Source organism: Geotrypetes seraphini, chromosome 13, assembly GCF_902459505.1.
Source record: "Geotrypetes seraphini chromosome 13, aGeoSer1.1, whole genome shotgun sequence".
NCBI classification, from domain to species: Eukaryota; Metazoa; Chordata; class Amphibia; order Gymnophiona; family Dermophiidae; genus Geotrypetes; species Geotrypetes seraphini.
In genome coordinates, this window is record NC_047096.1 from 45,879,805 (window position 1) to 45,902,343 (window position 22,539).

The window sequence follows — 22,539 nt, forward strand, 5'->3', positions numbered from 1 at the left end:
TCATAGTACAAGGGTGGTTTGAAAAATTTGGCAGCGACTTTTTTTTACAGAAGGCACACTGCCACATGACTCACCAAATTTATTATTGGTCCAATTATTAGTATATTTCTAAACATTTTTATCTTTATAATATAAAAATATTATTGTATTCATTTATGGTTATATATAAAAATAAACTTATATCCACTGGGGAGCAGGAGGATTTTAAAAATGTCCACTAAATAACAAAATCCTGTATATACTCGAATACAAACCGACCCAAATATAAACTGAGGTAACCATTTTTCCCCCCCAAAAAAGATGAAAAAAATGTTTACTCAAATATAAACCAGAGAGGGGGAGGGAGGGTTAATATTCAAGAGCAGTGCATTGCCATGCCAGGCTCTGCACCCTGTTCCCCTCCCTCGATGCTTTGCCAGGCTCTGCATCCAACCCCCTCACTCACTCCCTCCCCTGCCCAACTCTACACCCAGAACCACTCCCTTCTGTACCCTGTCCCACTCCCTCCCAATGACTTGCTGGCCTCCACCGGGCCTGCTGTGAGACCTGGTGATCTAGTGGTGGCCGGGACAGGAGGGATCCCTCCCGCCTCTTGTCCCAGCCAATTCTAAGAATTTTTGCTTCCATCCTGCCTCCTCCATTTACCTTTAGTATCCATGGTGGTCCAGCAGTGAATTGCGGCAGGAGCGACCTTCCTTCACTCCTACCCATACAGAGCAGCTAGCTGATGCTGAGTTCATAGCAGCCAATCTCTAGTGGCTCTGCATGGCAGGAACGAAGGAAGATCACTCTTGCCCATGCAGAACCACTAGCTGATCAGCTAATGGCTCTGCACGGGCAAGAGCGAAGGAAGTTTGTTTCTGCCCATGCAGAGCCCTAGCTGATTGGCTGCCGTGAACTCACGACCTTCCTTTGCTCCTGCCCACGCAGAGCTGCTAGCTGATTGGCTGCCATGATTTCTTGCGGTCCTGTGAGAACTCGTGGCAGCCAATCAGCTAGCAGCTCTGAATGGGCTGGAGCGAAGGAAGGCCACTCCTGCTGTAGTTCACTACTGGACCACCAGGAATACTAAAAGTAAGCAGAGGAGGCAGGAGGGAGGTAAAAATTCTTAGAATTGGCTCCGTTGGACCACCAAGTCTTATGGCAGCCCGGCAGAGGTCTGCAACAGGTTCAGGAGGGGGCAGGTCAGCGTTAATTCGAATATAAATCAAGACTTCCATTTTTGGGCCATTTTTTTGGCCCAAAAATCTTGGTTTATATTCAAGTATATAAGGTACTCTCCTATATAGTTGTCCACTAATTTTAGGGATCCTTTTACTGAACGGCAGTAGAGGTTTCTATTATGGGCTGGTGAGGTAAATGCTTCAATGCTCATAGGAATTCTATGAGCATCGGAGCATTTAGCTCACAGGCCCACTGTAAACACCTCTACCGCCATTTAGTAAAACCCAGCGTTAGATAGCACTTTTTCAAGATAAGTTTGCAGTATTTTGAGCATTGATATGTTATATTTACCATTATGGCCATTATCAGGAGGTCTTTTATGTCATTGATTGAAATCACAAGCTACTCGTAGAAACATTCATTTTGTGTATGAAATACTCTGAGGCTTTTTTCTCCTGTTTTAATGGTGGTGTGTTTGCTATCTATAAAGAGCGCTATTTTGTTATTTAGTGGAATGTATATAAAAATATACATTTATCATCTTAATAGCAGGACACTAGCCCTACAGTAAGTGAGGCCTTCATAATTTGGCACCTAGGCACTTTCCTATGCCTGTATTCAGACCTGGACACAATGATAGAGTGATTCCAAAAAAGGATAGACATAAAACATAAGTAAATACACATGTCCAAAGAGTTTATGCTCAAAGACTGCATGTCCTCCATCTGTAAGTAAAAAGCAAAACTATAAACGTGTCCTGGTTTGAAGAATTAGGCTGGAATTTTGCTTTGGACAAATGCCATTCCTGCTCAGACATCATCTTCTTTATAGAATGCTTCTCTCTTGTGTGAATCTGCTTCTGGAGTAGCACTAGCAAGACAAATTATTCCATGCATATGCACACATCTATTTCAGATGTTAATCACACTTGTATATTATTAATTAGAAGGATGAAAAATGAGTGAGGTGAGGCAGAGAGGTGTTGAGAAAATTAATTATTTATTATAAAATTTTCTATCCGCTTGAAGTCAAAGCAGATTACATAAAACATACAAATTCAAATGTAACACACATCACAGAAAGCACCTGAGAATCAATTAAACAGACTTTACATTATCAATATCCTTTTCCACAGAGCTTCATCAAATTTCTAAAAATGTAATCTAATTAATTAAAGGCCTGAACAAAAAGGTGTGTCTTTAACATCTTCTTAAAATTCATCTTATCACCTCACAATCATAATACTCCTGGCAGTAAATTCCACATCCGTGGTCCTGCTGTTGAAATAGGAGATGTCCAGGTTTTTATATATTGTACATCACTCACTGCCACTGTTTCCAGTTTCATCATGCCCTGGGATCGTAAAACACGATCTGGTGTATATCTCTGTAGTATCTGAACCAGATACCATGGTACATCCTCATAAATCACATGATGAATAATCATCAAAATTTTGTAGTTTATATGGTATGAAATTGGAAGCCAGTACAGTATGTTTTAGTATGGGGAGATGTGTTCATATCGTGATACTCCTGTTATTAACCTTCTCGCAGTATTCTGAATAAGCTGCAGGGCCCGTATCCTTGTTTATACAATCATTCGAAAATCCTGGCTGGTTTTCTCTTGTTAATTAGCCACCTGCATTTTGAGAGTATTGTGGTCTTAACGTGACCATTTATTTTTTTCATCAGCCCCGCCTCTAATCCCACCCTAGCCCCAGCCCCGCCTCTAATCCCACCCTAGCCCCATCCCCACCCCCATTCCCACCCTAGCCCTGCCCCAGCCCCGCCCCCATGGGGACAACGGGACAGGGGATCTGAAAAAGGGACAGTCCTGTTCAAAATGGGACGTATGGTCACCTTATTCATTCTACATATTATCCCTTTACTCCTTCCCTACTGTGGAATAGTATTGGTATGTGTTTGTGCTTAGTGTGGCTGGTTCTGTTCTATCAAGATCTTTAGTTCTTTTCCTCTATTTTAAATTGCAGATTGTGCACCAACTTGCTCCAATTATAGTTAAAGGCTCGTAATTTTGGGGTCACCACCCAGATACAACATATCGCTAAAACCTGCCTCTTCTTCCTCTATAATATTATCAAAATCCGACCCTTCCTCTCTGAACATACTACCAAAAACCTTATCCATACTCTCATCACCTCACGCTTAACTACTACAACTTGCTACTCTCGGGCCTTCTGCTTAGCCATCTCGCTCCCCTCCAATCTATCCAGAATTCAGCTGCATGACTCAGATTCTGGAAGGGCCGCTATACTCACATTACCCCTTTCCTAAAGTCACTTCATTGGCTTGCCATCCATTTCTGAATACAATTCAAACTCTTCTTACTGTCCTACAAATGCACTCACTCAGCTGCCTCTCACTATCTCTCTTCACTTATCTTCCCCTATGTTTCCCCCTGCGAGCTCTGCTCAGCTGGTAAGTCCCTCCCATCTGTGCCCTTCTCTTCCTCTGCCAACTCCAGACTCCGTCCCTTCTACCTTGCTGCGCCGTATGCTGTGAACAAGCCGCCTGGAAGTTCAAGGCCCAGTTAAAAGCCCACCACTTCGAGAGTGCTTTCAACTCCTAACTCTTCTCACCTTGGGTTCTGCATCCCCAGTCCTATATGTTATGACTGTCCAAGTTAGATCGTAAGCTCTATCAAGCAGGAACTGTCTATTAAATGTCAACATGTACAGCGCTGCACACGCCTTTTAGCACTATATAAGTAATAAATAGTGGTGGGAGTAAATAAATAAATAAGAAATAACAGGAGAAAATAGTCAGAGCAGGAGAAAAAGAAACAGATTAGGAAGGAAACCGAGAATGTATGAGAATTTTGAGACTTTTGGAGAGAAATAAAGTAGATTTTACATAGTATATAGTTTATAACTTTTAGAGCTCCTTTTACGAAGGCACGTTAGGGCCTTAACATGCAGAATAGCGCGCGCTAGTCACTACCACTTCCTCTTGAGCAGGCGGTAGTTATTGGGCTAGCGCACGCTATATCGCACGCTAATCTGGTGCGTGCGCTAAAAACGTTAGCGCACCTTCGTAAAAGGAGCCCTTAATCTATCTTCTCCCCCCCCCAAAAAAAAAGGAAATGTGCATAATTTTAAAATACAACACAAATTACATAATACGTAAAATAATATCATCCAAAACAAGCATTACACAAATAAAAATCACTCATCAGGTCATTTTCACAACTTATTCAGCTTACTGAAATAACTTTTCAACTGATTTTTAAAACCAAAGGTATCTTTTTGTGCTGTTTTCCATCTCTCCTACACGGCAGTGGAAGAAAAACTCCCTGGAAGGCGTGTTCCATTTGTAACGACCTACTGAAGTCCATGCTATGGCATGAATTCAGTTGCTGCACCAGCCCAGAGTTACACAAGAGTTCTTTATTCTTTCACTTGGATGCTTCTCACGCCCTATGTCTCTAACTGTTGTGACAGTGAATCTGATAAAATAGGGCCGTGCCAGTTTGTATCAGAGTTGAAGATCTATAGCTTGGCTTCTGAGGAGAAAATAGGCGAATTAGTGAACTATTGTATTGTAACTGTACCTTTGACATATAACATCAATAGAAACTAAAGTTTTCTCTTGAAGTGTAAGACAGGAACAGAATGAGCTGTCAAGGTGCAAGTTTGAAAAAGGGCAACATAGAAATAGTAATAGATACAAATTTGTACATAAAGGACAATCATACAGAATTGTCAAAAATTTAAAGCATGTTTAAGATCTATTTTTTAAAGAGCTTTTAATAGGGGATGTGTTAAAATTGTAAGGGACAGTAGGGGTTTTTGCACTGCTGTACACGGAGTTGCAGAACTATTTAATTTCTCTTTTTTTCCTATTTTAATACTCTGGAGTTCCTTTTTAACATATTTTTAATATAATTGTAAACCGCATAGATGATTTTGATATGCGGTAAGTCAAGTATATGTAAACTGGAAACTAGAATTACAGGTATGAAATAATTTCCTCATCCATTGACATATCGAAAGTCTTGTGTGCTAATCAAATGTTATTGTGCAAAGCACAATTTCAGAAAAATGAAATAGTGCTAAATTTAAATGCATACTACACTAAAGTGATGGAGATCGGCCAAAGAGTTATATTGCTGTAGGCGCAGGAAGCACATACTCAAACAACACCGCTGAGAAATAAGTCAGACTTGGGCCAGATTTCAACAAATGTTTCTCTCTAGCAGATACACCTTACTTTCAACACCTTTTACTAAGGCGCGCTAGTGCGTCTTAGCGCATACTAAATGCTAAATGCTAACACGTCCATAGGATATAATGGATGCGTCAGCATGCATTAGCATTTAGTGCATGCTAAGACGAACTAGTGCACCTTAGTAAAAGGACCCCATAGTCTTAGTGGTGCACAGGTAGTGGAATGGGGGGTGAGCACAAGAACCATTGTCCCACCAATATTTTGACCAACACAGCATCAGCAATTAGAAAACTAGAGGGCAGGGCTGGATATTAGTTTATTTGGCCCCTCCAATCAATGATATTCTGCTGCTCCTTCAGTAGTGTGCGGTCATGACCTTGAAGGGATTCAGTGAATCCCCAGCCCTGCCATGACACCAACTGTTGTTGGGTTATTTTTATTTTTAATTTAAGTCTGCAGTAGCATTCTGCCTCTTTTCCCCTTCCTCCTAGGGGTCTAGTATTTTCTCTCTTCCTCCCACTCTCCTCCTGTCCTTCGCCATTCTTCAAACCTGATTTTGCTGGCAGCTAGCTTCAGAGTCTTCCCTCTTATACTTCCCTCCCATGTGGAAACAGGAATATGGCAATGGGAAAGCTCCAGGGTTAGATGGTGGAAATGTGTGTTAAATGCTGATGATGCTTACCAGGATCAAGGGGGAACAAGAGAGGGAGAGATAAACATGCTGTACCCATGGAAAGAGGTCAAGGACAGAGGAGTTAACATAGGAATTGCCATACTGGAACAGACTGGAGGTCCATTAAACCCAGTATCCTGTTTCCAACAGTGGCTAACCCAGATCCCAAGTACCTAGCTAGATCCCAAGTAGTAAAACAGATTTTATGCTGCTTATCCAGGAATATGCTGCTTATCCAGGAATAAGCAGTGGATTTCCCCAAGCCATCTCAATAATGGCTTATGGACTTCTCTTTTAGAAAATTATCCAAACCTTTTTTAAACCTTGCTAAGCTAACTGATTTCACCACATTCTCCGGAATCAAATTCCAGAGTTTAATTACACATTGTATGAAGAAATATTTTCTCCGGTTTGTATTAAATCTACTATTTAGTAGCTTCATCGCATGTCCCTAGTCCTAGCATTTTTGGAAAGAGTGAACAAGAGATCCATATCTACCCTTTCCATGCCACTCATTATTTTATAGACCTCTATCATATCACCCCTGAGCCGTCTCTTCTCCAAGCTGAAGAGTCTTTACCGCTTTAGCCTTTCCTCATAGGGAAATCATCTCATCCTTTTTATCATTTTTGTCGCCCTTCTCTATACATTTTCTAATTCCTCTATATCTTTTTAGAGATATGGTGACCAGAACTGCACGCAGTGTTTGAGGTGCAGCCTTACCATAGAGCGATACAAGGGCATTATAACATTTTCATCTTTATTTTACATTCCTGTCCAGATAATTCCTAACATTCTATTTGCTTTCTTAGCAGCCACCGCGCATTGAGTTGCTGGACTATGAGGGAGGAAGACCAGGGAAAGAGGGAGGATATATCAGAAGATGGGGGGAGATGAAGAGAGATGCTTGACCTTGTGGGATGGAGGGAAGAGTGGGGATAGATACTAGGCTCATGGAGGGAGGGAAAGATGCTGGGAGAGGGCAAAAAGGAGAGAGATGGAGAGATGTGGGATCATGTCAGGGATGGGGTGAGGATAAGAAAGACGCTGAACCATAATAGAGGGACAATCTGGACATGGGGAGTATAGGGACACAGAGGCAATACTGGAAGGAAGGGAATAGTGACATAGTGATGGGTTATTCGAGAGGGCAGACTTGTTGGGCTAATGGCCCTTTTCTGCCGTCATACTCTATGGTGGAACAATGCTGGACACAGAGGGGCATATGAACACAGAGGTGCAATGCTAGACATGGGGAGAGAATATAGACACAGAGAGAAGATGCTGGACATGGGGGGCAGCACAGAAGTACAGGGATTATTGGGCAAGGAAGATAAGAACACAGAAGGGTGATGCTGAACACAGATGGGGATATAGGGACATGGGGTGATGTTGGATATCAGGCAGGACACTAAGGGATGATGCTGAGCATAGGGATACAGGAGCAATGATGGACAAGAGTGATAGGGACACACGGATGTTGCTGGACAGAATGGGAGGAATATGGGCACAGAAGGGAGATGGGATGGTGAACAGGGGTATGTAGTGACACAGAGGGGAGATGCTGGACTTGGAGGGGAGGAGAGGAAGAGGTACAGAAAACAGAGACCAGGACAAATCTGAATAGAAAACTGAAAAAAAAGACAACAAAGTAGACTTTTTTTTAAAAATTTCAAATTAGTGATTAGAATATGTCAGTTTCTGGAACATATCCCTGTCAGAGCTGGCATTAGACATGGCTGAGGCCCAGAGCAGAAATTTGAAATGGGACTCCAAAGCCCATTATCAAGCTGTACCTTTTTCAGGTTCAAACAGGGTTGGGGCCTTCTCTAGCCCAGGGAGGTCAAAGGCAGTTGCCCTAGGTGCAGCCTTCACCCTAACCTTGCCTCCAATGCCATCCTTAGCATCTGCTTGTTGTTAAGTACATTTACTGTGTAACTGCATGATAGTCTGTCATAATTTAATCCTATTCTGACTATAAAGGAGCATGTTCAAATAGGACTCCCAAATAAGACAATATGGTTTTTGTCATTATGGAGACCCAATTTGGAAAAAGGGAAGGGATTATTGTTGACAGTATACCTAATGCCTGCGGAAGGTTCTCTCACATTTCATTACAAGCTGAGTTTTTGGCTACAGGGGTGTCAAACTCAGGCCCGTGGGCCAAATCTGGCCCGCAGTGTAATTATATTTGGCCCGCGAGAAAATACCAAATGTCTACTAGAGCTGGCCTGCTGGGAATGTCAATGTAGGACAGCTATACTATCTTGTGTCAGTTGTTTTTAGACCTTTCACTTTTAATTCATCATGTGACCATCGATTTCTTTAGCGTCCAACCTTTTTATTCAGATCTTTGGGCGTTTTTATTGTGCCACTTTTTGCTTATGATTACAGTTGTGACTACAGCACTTGTCATGTAACCCCCCCCCCCCCTTTTAAATTGGCAGCGTTTTTCGAGCCAATTTTACTTTCTGTTTGCTCAGATCAGAGCGCTACAGATTGTCTACTAGGTAAGAGCCACTATGACTTTATTTCATTCTTCCTTTTTATTTTTAACATGCACATTGTTATTTTAAGTTATCTTAAGTTCCCATAAAATATTAGCTGATGGTTTTTATGTTTTCTATAGTTGCCATACTGCAATGTTTGTTAATGCAGGACAGCTACACTTTTTCATGATCTGCAGCAGAGACTTTTTAAATGCATTTTTAAACCTTTTTGCACGCAAGGTTTTGTTATTATTTCTTTTTCACTATTTATATTATATTTTTTTGTTGGGTTTTAGTTTATTATGTGCTCACAATGCTTCTTTGGCCACTTTTATACACTCTTTAAGTCATGTAGTTCTCTACTTTTGGCTTCCTCAATTGTAGACATTTTTTCAATAAATATCAAGGCTGGCCCGCGACTTTGTCCAAGTTTTTAATTTTGGCCCACTGTGTATTTGAGTTTGACACCCCTGCTCTAAGGGCTGGTGTATCAGGTAGCTCTCTCTCCAAATGGGTCAAAACACATGACCATGTAATTTTGTGTTTGGGGCCACAGACACAATATGGGAAAATCCTTTAATACTTAGAAATGACCCTATACTTAACGTGACCATTTATTTTTTTCATCAAAAGGGGATATCTATTAATTGTCAGTCCCCAACCCCGCCCTAGCCCCACCCCCAATCCCACCCTCAATTTCTTCCATTCATTTTTCATGTACACATATCTTATTAATTCATAATGGTAACCATAAAATTTTTAAAAACTACAAAGCACACTGTACGCAGAGAAAATGTTAATTATCATTTATATTTGGGGGGGGGTTTCAAACATGTCAAGGCAAATGACTTTCAAATATGCAATGTCACCTCAGTAACTAAAGAAAAATAGACAAATATAGTGCAAAATATAGACAGCAGATATAAATTCTCAAAACTGACACGGCTCACTGAGACCAGCAGCAGTATTGGGAGCCCCTCTCCAGCAGGGCACCTGATCAAAGTTACACCCCTCCCCCGATCCAGCAGGGGAGAACACTTTAAAAGAAGCAGTGCTAACGGCTCACCGAGACCAGCAGCAGTATCGGGAGCCCCTCTCCAGCAGGGCACCTGATCACAGTTACACCCCTCCCCTGATCCAACAGGGGAGAATACTTTAAATATATATTTTTTATTTCTCTTGAAACTTATTTTTTATCTCTATTTTTTATTTATTTTTAATTCTATCTTTAAATTTATTTATTCATTACTTGGTGGAATATTCATTTCTATCTCTATCTCTATCTCTATCTTTATATTTTATCTTTATTTTTCATAAATTGTCTCTTCAGTTACTTTAGTTAGATTGTGAGCCTTTGGGACAGTTAGGGGATTTCCAAGTACCTATCTTATTTATTTTTATTTATTGTATCTTTTAATGCATTCATTTTTGTAAACCGCTTAGAAACCTCACGGTTATTAGCGGTATATAAGAATTAAATTAAATTAAAAATAAAATCATTTTTCCTACCTTTGTTGTCTTGTGATTTCATGAGTCTCTGGTTGCGTTTCCTTCTGTCTGTGTATCCTTTCTTTTGTTTCTTTCTTTCTGCACTCAGGCCCAACAATTGTCCCTTTCTATTCCCTCCCTCCTTCCTTCCCATGTCCTTAGTGCCCCCAGAGCCTCCTTCCCATGTGCTTAGTGCCCCCAGTGCCTCCATCCTGTGTCATTAGTGCTCCCAGTGCTTCCGTCCTGTGTCCTTAGTGCCCCTTCCTATGTCTTTAGTGCCCCCAGTGCCTCCTTCCCATGTCTTTACTGCCCCAATGCCTCCTTCCCATGTCCTTAGTGCCCCTTCCTGTCCTTAGTGCTCACAGTACTTCCTTCCCATGTCTTTAGTGCCCCCAGTGCCTCCTTCCCAAGTCCTTAGTGCCCCTTCCCATGTCTTTAGTGCCCCCAGTGCCTCCTTCCCATGTCTTTAGTGCCCCCAGTGCGATTGGCTGGCCCAGAACGTCCTCTCCGACGTCAGAATTGACGTCAGAAAGAAGACTTCCTGTCGGGTTTAGCAGCTGTAGCGACAGGGCAGTAAGAGCAGCAGACAGGGGAAAAGATGGGGAGGCTTTTTTTTTTTTTTTTTTTTTGGCGGCAGGGAGGGACAGGAAGTGATCACCTGTTCCGTTGTCCCTGAGCACAACTTCGGGACGCTGTCCCTGAAAACGGAACATTTCGGCGTCCCAAAGCTGTCTGTGGGGACAACGGGACAGAAGGTCTGAAAATGGGACCGTCCCGTTCAAAACGGGACGTATGGTCACCTTACCTATACTAGTGTCTAGGGGAGGCCCAGAGCTGGTGTTAAACATGCAGGGCCCAAAAGCAGAAATTTTAAAAAGGCTATATCTCCTTCAGACTTAGGAAAGGTTGGGGACCCTGTTTATACTCTCTTAACATCAGGCCTGAGGAGATCTGATTGTCATACTTGGTTGACTTTCTCTACCAGTTTATTTCATTTCTTTTTAGGGCAGAGCTTCAGGGAACAGCAGTGTGAGAAATATAACAGCTATAACTACACAGATCTGGATGGAAACCTCCTAGAATGGATCCCCAAATACTCTGGGATTTCCCCTCGAGACCGCTGCAAACTGGTTTGCCGAGCCAGAGGCAGGAGTGACTTTAATGTTTTTGAGTCCAAGGTAAGATTTGTTCATCTGTTTAATACAAGAGAAAAGCTATTTAAATAAGTTAATAAAACCCCTAGCAAAAGTCAGTGGGAATAAAATGAAGACCTTCTGCCAGACATGACTTCTACTATCATTCTGTCTACACTTAATTACTGCAAGGTGAAAATGGAATACAAAGTTCAAAATGTGTTGTACAGGTTCTTCATTCCGAAGCTTATATCACAAGGTTCAAGGTGTATCTAGATTTTCAGAAAGCTTTTGATAAAGTTCCTCACGAGAGGCTCCTGAGAAAATTAAAGAGTCATGGGATAGGTGGCAAAGTTCAGTTGTGGAATAGGAAACAGAGGGTAGTTCAGTTGTGGATAGTAAACAGAGGGTAGGGTAAATGGTAATTTTTCTCAATGGAGGAGAGTAAACAGTGGATTGCCACAGGGGTCTGTACTGGGACCGGTGCTATTTAACTTATTTGTAAATGATCTGGAAATTGGAACGAGTGAGGTGATTAAATTTGCAGATGACACTAAACTGTTCAAAGTTGTTAAAACGCATGCGGAATGTAAAAAATTGCAGGCGGACCTTAGGAAATTGGAAGACTAGGCATCTAAGTGGCAGATGAAATTTAATGTGGACAAATGCAAAGTGATGCACATTGGGAAGAATAACCTGAATCACAGTTACCAGATGCTAGGATCCACCTTGGGGGTTAGCGCCCAAGAAAAGGATCTGGGTGTTATTGTAGGCAATACGATGAAACCTTCCACCCAATGTGTGGCGGCGGCCAAAAATGCAAACAGGATGCTGGGAATTATTAAAAAAGGGATGGTTAACAAGATTAAGAATGTTATAATGCCTCTGTATCGCTCCATGGTGCGACCTCATTTGGAGTATTGCGTTCAATTCCGGTGTCTTTATCTCAAGAAAGATATAGTGGTGCTAGAAAAGGTTCAAAGAAAAGCAACCAAGATGGCTATCTCCTGCTGAATATCCACAGTTAGTAATGTAGTAACATAGTAAATGATGGCAGATAAAGACCTGAACGGTTCATCCAGTCTGCCCATTAGTTATACCCATTAAAAATACATGATTAAATTAACTTCTCTCTTTGATATTTCTGGGTCATAGACTGTAAAGACCTCCTGGTATTGTCCTAGGTTCCAAATGCTGAAGTTGCTGTCCAAGCTCACTGCAGCCTATCCAACCATCCTGTTTGCAGGATATTTACCATAAAGTCTCTCCAGTAACATCCTTATGTTCCAAAGAGAATCAAATGTCCTTTGAAATCAATGAAACAAGCAAGTATTTTCCTTTCAGTAGTGTTTGTCACATGCTAGCTTGTCCATAAGATAAAAATGAACTTAATAGTTCAGTCCTTGAGGAGCAATCCAGTATAACTTTCTTTGTACAGTTTTTTTTGTTTTTGGTTAAAAACTGTAGTATTCTTCCGTTCATGACAATACAGAACAGTGTATGAATATTACCATTGATGTAGATCCCTTTACAACATCTATCTGTTTCATGTATTGCACAGGTAACTGACGGGATGCTTTGTGGCCCGGAGAGCCTGTCCATTTGTGTTCAGGGTCAGTGCATCAAAGCTGGTTGCGACCATGTCATCGGGTCCTCCAAGAAGCTTGATAAGTGTGGGGAGTGCGGAGGCAACAGCTCCAGCTGCAGGAAAATTTCAGGGTCACTCAACAAATCCAAGTAAGAACAGGACCGGATCAAACCCTATGACGCATCCTCAACAAAGCTTGTCACCATCCACATCAGATGAGCCACATTTCCATGAAAATCTTAGCACATCGTGCTATTCACTGGAGAAAATAACTTATAAAAGTCCATCAGAGATTCAAAAGAGGTGTCCAACATCCCATCAGCCAGGGTTAAAAAAGGTGAAAAAAAAACAACCCATAAGTCTCTCAAATAATAACAATCTAAAATCCGAAATCTCAGAACCTAGAGAAAAAGTAGACATATGGGAGATCATAAACAGCATTCCAGAAAGGACATCCAACTGAGCATATGAATGTCCAAGCCATTATGTCACAAATGGAAGTCCATTTCGCATGTATTTTAGAACAGGATACAGCCTGTTCTATAATTCATGTGAGATGGATGTCCATGTACTGGAAACATTCAACATGAACATCCATTTTACAAACTGAAAAGTCCTAATTTTGAACAGGGAGAACAAGGGACAAGGATGTCCATGTGGCAGCATTCCCCCCCCCCCCCTTAATTCACGGTTCGCACATCACGGATTTAGTAATTCACGGTATTTTCTGACCGCCTCTTCCTGGTACTAAAGTCATGGTTACATCAATCAGGAACTGCTTTGACACGCTGTCTGGCGTAGCAAAGCAGCTCCTGATTGGTGTAACCATGACTTTAGTACAAGGAAGAGGCGGTCGGAAATTGTGCCCAGCTTCGTAAGTACAATGTAAGCACCCGCCGGCACCCCAGCTGCCCTCTCCTGCCTTCGATCAGCTGAAAAACAGTATTTGTGGTTTTTCAAAATTTGCAGGGGATCCTGGAACCGGATCCCCGCGAATTTCAGGGGAGTACTGTAGTCTAAGGGATAGAGTAGTGAGTTGAGCACCTGGGGGCCTAGGTTCAAATCCCACGTCAGCTTTTATGAATTTTGTTTTTAGCTGTGAGTCCTTCAGGAACAGAAAAATACCTACTGTACCTGAATGCACACCACTTCGAAAGACTTTGGGCTTGCACATCTTGTCGGCATTGTAGGTACTTTTCTGTCCCTGGAGGGCTCACAATTTTTTAAAAAAGGAGCTGAAAGTAGGATTTGAAACTAGGTCTTACAATGTTTTCTTGGATCTTAGCCTACTGCACTAACTCTTAGGCTACAACTCAGATTTATTTATTCTGTTTTCTATGCTTACTTGAATTTATTCAGGTATTCAAGCATTTTCCGTCTGCCCCAGAGAGCTCACAATCTACCTAATGTACCTGGGGCAATGGGGGGATTAACCCCCTCTTTTACAAAGATCGCTAGGCTCTTTAGCGCACGCGCTTAACAAGTGCTATATGCTAAAGCGTGCATGTTATCATATGGATGCGTTAGCGGTTAGCGCATGCGTTGATTTAGCACATGCTAAATCGCTTAGCGCACCTTTGTAAAAGAGGGCCTAAGTGACTTGCCCAGGGTCACAAGGAGCAGCATGGGTTTGAACCTACAACCTCAGGGTGCTGAGGCTATAGCTTTAACCACTGCACCATACTCTCTATTAAGAATATCTTTAGTACCTGATGCTGTCATACAACCTAGTGTCATACAACCTTGCCAGTTTCACATTCGGGAGATGGGAAGGTGACAGCAACCATGACATCATGCTTTATTTGCTCCAGTGGATGACTGTTAAAAAAAGGTCCCTGTTTGGGGCCTAGTCTACAAAGGAAAGAACCATATATATTCGAATATAAAATGACCCGAGCTAACCATTTTTCCCCCAAAAAAAGAAGAAAAAAAGATTGACTTGAATATAAACTGGGGTGTTAATATTCAAGTGCAGTGCCTTGCCTTGCCCTGGTTTGCCAGACTCTGCACGCTGTTCCCCCTCCCGCCCTGCTCTGCCAGGCTCTGCATCCAGGCCCCTCACTAACTCCCTCTTCTGCCCTGAGAGTCTCTGCATCCAGCCCCCCTCCCTCCCTGGTTCTCTACCCTGTCCACCCTCCCTCTTGATGACTTGCAGGCCTCTACTGGGCCTACCGTAAGTCCAGGTGTTCCAGCAGTAGGGACTCCCAGACGTTGGCTGACAGAGCTAAGTATTTGCATCACCTTTATATAGAGGATAATATTTTATGATTGCATGAAGGATTTTTCACGGTTCTACATACATACTAAAAAATATGAGCAGCCGATGATGAAGTGCCACATAAATCTCCACACAGTCACAAGATAGCACAGCGGTGGAGTGGTGGGGCTGAGGCATACTCATGAAACATCAAAAAAGTAAAGTTATCATTTGAAACTGTTTTCACTAGTCCAGTTTAGTGATATTATCAATTATTCACATAGTCAGGTAAGCACACATTTATTATAAGCACAACCACTTACACCAGACATACAGCTGCTTGTGCCTAGATTGCTAAAAAATGTGCCCAGCTGTATGTGCCATCACATTTAGGTGCCATTTTATAGAATAGTCCATTGCTGGAATAATGGCATTTACAGGCTATGTTTATGCTAGTATTTTGCCACACTCCTTATAGAATTGGCACTGGTATTTGGCACATTCTTTATAGAATTAACCTTCTGGGTACTTAAATTAAGTCTACTGTTTTTTGTCTCAGGGTACCCATTTTAAATGGAATATAAGAACATAATAGCCTTACTGGGTCAAACCAATGGTCCATCTAGCCCAGTAGCTGATCTTCACGGAGGCCAATCCAAGTCACAAGTATCTGGCAAAAACCCAAATAGTAGCAGTAGTCAATGCCACCAGTCCAGGGCAAGCAGTGGCTTCCCTCAAATCTGTTTCAAAACAGCAGACTGTGGACTTTTCCTCCAGGAACTCATCCAAACCTTTTTTTTAAACCAGCTATATTAACCACTCTTACCATATCCTCTGGCAACGCTTTCCAGCGCTTAACTATTCTCTGAGTGAAAAAATATTTCCTCCTATTGTTTTTAAATGTATTTCCCTGTAACTTCATCAAGTGTTCTCTAGTCTTTGTAATTTTTGATGGAGTGAAAAGTCGATCTGCTTGTACCCGTTCTACTCCATTCAGGATTTTGTACACTTCAATCATATTTCCCCTCAGCCGTCTCTTTTCCAAGCTGAAGAGCCCTAACCTTTAGTCTTTTCTTGTACAAAAGGAGTTCTATTCCCTTTATCATCTTGGTTGCTCTTCTTTGAACTTTTTCTAACGCCGCTATATCTTTCTTGAGATAAGGAGACCAGAATTGAATGCAATACTCCAGATGAGGTTGCAGTATTGAGCAATACAGAGGCATTATAACATTCTTAGTCTTGTTAATCATCCCATTTCTTAGCATCTCGTTTGCTTTTTTTGGCCTAAATTATGTGTCCCTGAAAACAGACGCCTGACTTAGAAGCTTAAATGTAGGTGCTCAACTCTTTTGATTATTGGCCTCATAGCAAAGGACAGTAGATAAAGACCATAATGATCCCTCCAATCAACCCAGTTGAGATGTGTTCACAATGGGGGCAATTCTATATAGTGGTGCCAAGGATAGGTGCCACTTACACTCATCAAAGGTACCATCAAATTAACAAATGCCTAAGTGCACTGCATGCCATTCTATAAGGTAGCTCCTAAATGCCATAGTGTCTAACTGCAAGGGGGCATTCTTGTGAGTGGAGCACAGCAGGCCACAGGTGTGTCTCCCAGTTTGGTGCATAGTTTATAGAATACTATAAACTATGCATGCCAATTGGCGCAATTAGGCGCACCAACTTATGCCTATTACTATGGCATAATAGGACACGCCTACACATGAGCACACCAATGCCAGTATTCTACAATGGAAGCTTGGCGCCAAGATACCATTATAGAATTAATGCTAAGTGCACAGCATTGGAGCACCTAGACTAAGGTTCCAATTTCTAAAATTACCTTAAAATTTGTGCTTACATAAAAAAAATTCTTATATGCAAGCCTTGTTTTCAAATTCTGGATGGCCATTTGTTGATTGGGTAGATTTCTATCACTGTAGCCTTGAAAAGCGTGATGGAAAAGGTCTTTCAGTCCTTCATGCACCAGTTACATTATGAACTTTTATCTTCTTTTTTCACCAATGCTAAATCAATGCTGGTCTGGTGTGGCTTGTTTTGTACTACACTACTCTAACTGTCACTTTCAGTGAAACCATTTTTCTAGTAAATAATTATATCCTTAAATAGTTTCAGTGTATTTCAAGAGAACTAAACATTTTGGGGATAGCAAATTTCCTCTTATAGACTGCATTTGGCACAGCAGTGCAGTATGCCTAAAATTATACTCTGGATTTAGTAAGTATGCTGCAGTGTAACACTTATATGGTCATACTCAGACACCAGCTCTCTTGTCAGTACATCCAGCAGTTTCCAGGAAAAAAAAATATTTCTGAAGGATAGAAAAAAAACCCACAAAACCATCCAACCTTCAGAGAACTTCCTTAGGTGATTATTACATTCAGGTCAAAATGTCCTGAAGGATTTTTTCTATTTTGTGACTATGGGAAAAAAGCTTAGCGCATTTTTAACCCTCAGTCCTTTTCATTTTTTTTATTTTATTACTTATATACCACTTATATCCTAAGTGGTTTACATTCAGGTACCTTATTTCCCTATCTGTCCTGGTGGGCTGAAACTCTATCTAGTGTACCTGGGGCAATGAGGGAATTAAGGGCTAGATTCACCGATCCGGGGAGGTCTGATGAATTCTGCAAACTTAAATATGCAGATGGGGACGATTGGAGGAATGCCCCCATCTGCCTGCCTGGATTGCTGGTGTGCTGGTGTGCATGCGCAGACCATCTGCTTTCCCTGCGTTTTGTGTCCTTTTTTTTACTGGGGGGGTTTTTCCAGGACCCGACTCTCCTGCTCCTGTTATCTCTGGCAGTGGCAGCCTCTTCCCTCCTTCCCTGCAGTGCGAGCCCGCGGGTTTAAAGCGGGCCTGCACTGCGACGTGAAGCCCCGCTTTAAACCCACGGGCTCGCACTGCAGGGAAGGCAGCAGAGATCAGTCTGGGCAGCGAGAGGAGCTATTTCAAATTGTCAGGGAGCCAACAGGCACTGCTCTCCCCCCTGCCTCAGGGCTTCTGCAGCTCCTGAAACAGGCAGCGAGATTAGGACAGCAGAGAGCAGGGCAGAGTGCAGGGGGACAATGGAGCAGGAGAGTCAGCAGAGAGGTGTGCGACTGGTCCCAAGCAGTCGCTTCTTGAGTTGATCGGCCAGCCCAGTCGGATTGAGAATTTTGTGTTGTGAATCACTGCCTTCCCTACTTTTGAATGTCCCTCCCCTCATTTGCATGCATGGATCGGAGGATGGTCGGCAGAGGTAAGTGAATCAGGCCGGAGGGAAATTTGGTCGCTAAGGAGTCGCAAACCAATCGGTTTGCTTTGTGAATCTAGCCCTAAGTGACTTGCCCAAGGTCACAAGGATCAGTGAGGGATTTTAACCTACAGCCTCAGGGTGCTGAGGCTGTAGGTCTAATCCCTGCACCACAAACTTCCCAAATTTATTCTCAACTGATCTTGCCTGTCACTCTAACCGCATAAGTAACCCCTTTCTTGCCCTTCCAGTCTTTTAATGCTCATCCTTCTTGTCCTAAGTACTAATGTAGCTACAGATGGTGGCAAATCTTTATCTTTCATTACTCTTTCTGCCTTAGTTGACTTGCCACTTCTTTGCCTCAAGAATCATCTTATTCAGAACCCTTCACTGAGTACTCTTTCATTACTGCATGGCAATTTCCATCCAAGTTTATTGGTTTTTAATAATATGTTTTATTGTACCTACTTCTGTTGTGAAATATTATGTGATGCATTTCTTTATGAAATAAGCCACAGAAAACTGTATTGAATTGAAAATAACTTTAAATGTAATTATTTTATTTGTTTGCATAGATATGGATACAATGACATTGTCACAATCCCTGCTGGAGCCACTAACATAGACATTAAACAGCGCAGTCACCGAGGAATCAAACATGATGGCAATTACTTGGCGTTAAAGGCCATGAGTGGCATATATCTTCTAAATGGTGACTTTGCAGTTTCATTCATGGAACAGGATATCCTATTGAAAGGCAGCATCTTGAAATACAGTGGATCCTTAACAACACTGGAGAGAATACAGAGCTTTCAGCAACTTCCAGAACCCATGACTGTTCAGCTGTTGGCCATATCTAGTGAGATGTTCCCGCCAAAGGTCAAATATACTTTCTTCATCCCTAAAGATGTCACTTTCAGCAAGCAAAAGAGCAAAGAGAAGAAATCGGCAAACATTATCAAGCCAATAGTTACCTCGCAGTGGGTTTTGGGTGACTGGTCTGCCTGCTCCAAAAGTTGTGGCTCTGGGTGGCAAAGACGAACCGTTGAGTGTCGAGATATGGAGGGTAAGGCCTCAGTAGCATGTACCAGAGAACTGAAGCCAGAAGATATCAAACCATGTGGTGACTTGCCGTGCCCACTATGGCAAATGGGATCTTGGTCTCCATGTTCGCAAACTTGTGGGAGTGGATTGCAGACACAAAGCCCACTCTGCATTGACTACACAGGAAAGACAATTGAACCAGAAAAATGCAGTTTGTCTAAGCAGCCCCAGCCAGTTACAGTAGCTTGTGTTGTGCAAGAATGCTGAGTCAAGTTCTGAACTGAAACAATAAAACCACACAAAATAGGCATTTACTAACTGGTCCTGACCTTGCTTACAGTCAAGCAGGAACATAGATGAAAGTGCACTAACTGACCCGAGCAAGTCATACATTTTCGACCTGCTTGAAAGACTAACAGACTTAGAGAAATAAACCACACTTTTGCTACTCCTCTACCCCCAATAGTTATCTACCTCAAAGAAGAGAAGAGTTTGAACAATGATTTGCTCGAGAATAATTAGTTGAATTTCAAGCTGTTTGAGAAGGAATAATAACCACTGAATTTTTTTTTCAAAGAGAGAGAGCTTCAGTGATGTACATTTTCCAAGAAACTGAAAGGCATTTTTCACCTGGGATGAAATCATATGAGGCACTGTTGTAATCCATCATCAGAAAGTCAACAAGGTGAAACCAAGCAGAAGGTGCCACACTGATGGGATCACAGTAGATAGTTGAGGAAAACATATTTGAAAAGTCCATTGTGTGAATAATTTCGATCCTAAGATGTCACTGCCTCCAACAGGGATTGTATTAAATAATTTTACAAGGTGCATATATAATATATAAATCTCAATTTGTGACCTAATGAGTGAATAAGCCATCTCTAGTACAATATCTTAAGAGTTCTTAGACATCATTCATATTTTTCCTTCTAATTTGAGCACAAGCATTGTATTTATTTCTGGTATGACTATATAGCTCCATGTCAAAGGGGACTGCCTCAGCCGGTGAGTGAGTGGAGCTATAATTCTCATTTTCTTAAGAGAAATAATAACTCATCTACCTGTATGCCATGGGATAAAACCAGGATTGGATCAGTTTGTCCCCTCTGACATGGAACTATTATAGTCATTCTATTTATATATCACTTCCTATGTATTCCCCTTCACCCTTTCCAACTAGTTCACTGTGTGATACACCGTACCTTCCAAAGACAAATAATTGTGTGGTTTACAGTGATGATCAGCCTGGGAATCTGCAATAATAATAATAATAATAATAATAATTTATTTTGTATACCGCCATACCCAGGGAGATCTAGGCGGTTCACAGCAGTTAGTCAAAAATACATACAGTAAAGTCATTGAAGTTAACAGTTGGAAGGGAAACAAAATAAGAAAGGGGCGGGAAGGGTTGCAGGTCATAAGGGGATGGGAGAGCAGTCATAAGGTAGTAGTGATGAGGGAAGGTAGTAAAAAATAGTAGTGGTACAATGCATTAAGAGTTCAGTCTTTGGAATAAGTGTGTTTTGAGCAGCTTTCTGAAGTCAAGATAGGAGGGGGCATCAAGTACAATTTGGGCGAGCCATGGATTCAGTTTAGCCGCCTGAAAGGAGAAAGTTTTATCAAGGAACCTTTTGAAATGACATAATTTTAATGAGGGAAAGGCGAACAGGTGTATTCTGCAGGAGCTCTTATCATATTCCTTATCAATCTGCTTTGCTCCAGGTGGTCCAGGTACCTCAGCTCTTGGGTAATCTTTTGGGTAGCCCTTTCTTTCATAGTTTTCACAGAAAGCTTTGAAACAGAGAGCCCAAATGTTTCTTGTATCCTAAAGCCAGGGGTCATCCTAATTAGACCAATGACTATAAAAATTTAGCAAGCTGAATTTAACTTTAGGCTGCTCAAACAAAAAAATAAACAAACACATAAACATGACGATGGATAAGGCCCAAATGGCCCATCCAGTCTGCCCATTCGCAGGATCCACTATCTCCTCTCCTTTTAGACTAAGGGGCTCAAACATCTAAAAAGTGGCCTAAATGGGTACTTGGACGATCAAAAAGCCTGACATGATTGGGGCACCCTACCCCTACCCACCACCCCCACTAAAATATGGGCAGTAGGGATCCCAGGCTGTCCTGCCCCGATGAAGCCCCCCTACATCCGGCCCCCCCAAACACCTCCCCCCACCCACTGACCCCACCCCAACCCCCCAATACCTTAAGAACGTTGACCGGACGGACGGGTCCCAAGCCTGTCCGTTCGGCCTGCCATCCTCAGAATGGCGGGTTTTAGGGCCTGATTGGCCCAGGCGCCTCAAGCCCCGTCCACAGGTGAGGCCTTAGGCACCTGGGCCAACCGCAATAGGCTCAGTTGTCTTAGGCCCCTCCTGTGGGCAGAGCCTTAGGCACAAGGGCTGGGTTGGGCCAACGTTCTTAAGGTGTCGTGGGTGGGGTTGCGGGATCGGCGGGTGGGGGTGTTTGGGGGGGGGCAATCTGGGGTTCGGGGGGGCTAGACGTGGGGGGACTATGTGGGGGCAGGAGGGCCTGGGATCCCTCTTGCCCGTATTTTAATGGGGGGTCGCCGGGACAGGAGGGCTTGGGCTCCCTCCTGCCCCGGTCATGTCGGGGAGGGGGGTGGATCGCGGCAGGGGAAATGAGCCATCTATCCTGCTGCGATTGTTGCTGGGGGGTGTGGGGTGTGGATTCTGTAACCGGTGTTCTTTTTGGCAGACACCGGTTATAGAATCCAGCTTTTAGGCGAAGGACTGGCTCCTCCTTCGCCTATAAGCTCTAGTGTTGGGCATTTGGGACTTAGGCTATTTTTCATTGATTATATGTGGTAAGTGTAGATGTTGTGGTGGTCTGGGCGTTTAAACAGCTCAACATCCTTTTGGATGTTTTTTTTGAGAAAGGACATTTTCCCTGCTTCTACTTTCAGCATTTAGCGCCTAGGCCAAAAGACGTTTTTTAAAATTATGTCCCTCTAAGGTTCTTAACATCTGCATTGTGAGGTCACAGAGCTTTATGGCAATAGAAACATGAAGGCAGATAAAGGCCAAATAGCCCATTCAGTCTGCCCATCTACAGCATCCACTATCTCCTCCTCTCCCTTAGAGATCTAATGTGTCTGTCCCATGCTTTCTTGAATTCATAGTCTTTGTCTACACCACCTCTACTGGAAGACTGTTCCACATATCTACCACCCTTTCTGTAAAGATGTATTTCCTTAGATTATTTCTGAGCAAATACCTCTTAACTTCATCCTATGCCCTCTCATTCTAGAGCTTCCTATCAAATGAAATAGATTT

The 22,539-nt window shown here is 42.4% G+C and overlaps 1 protein-coding gene across 1 annotated transcript in view; it reads left to right on the plus strand.

Moving 5' to 3' along the window:
- ADAMTS8 (ADAM metallopeptidase with thrombospondin type 1 motif 8) overlaps positions 1 to 21,748 on the plus strand; it is a 114,427-nt gene extending 92,679 nt beyond the window's left edge. Inside the window, exons 7-9 of the mRNA XM_033917514.1 lie at positions 11,007 to 11,179; positions 12,696 to 12,871; positions 18,758 to 21,748. Of these exons, the coding sequence (XP_033773405.1) occupies positions 11,007 to 11,179; positions 12,696 to 12,871; positions 18,758 to 19,493 (1,085 nt within the window). The 3' untranslated portion in view covers positions 19,494 to 21,748. The remainder of the gene's footprint in view (positions 1 to 11,006; positions 11,180 to 12,695; positions 12,872 to 18,757) is intronic.
- The last annotated feature ends 791 nt before the right edge of the window (positions 21,749 to 22,539 follow it).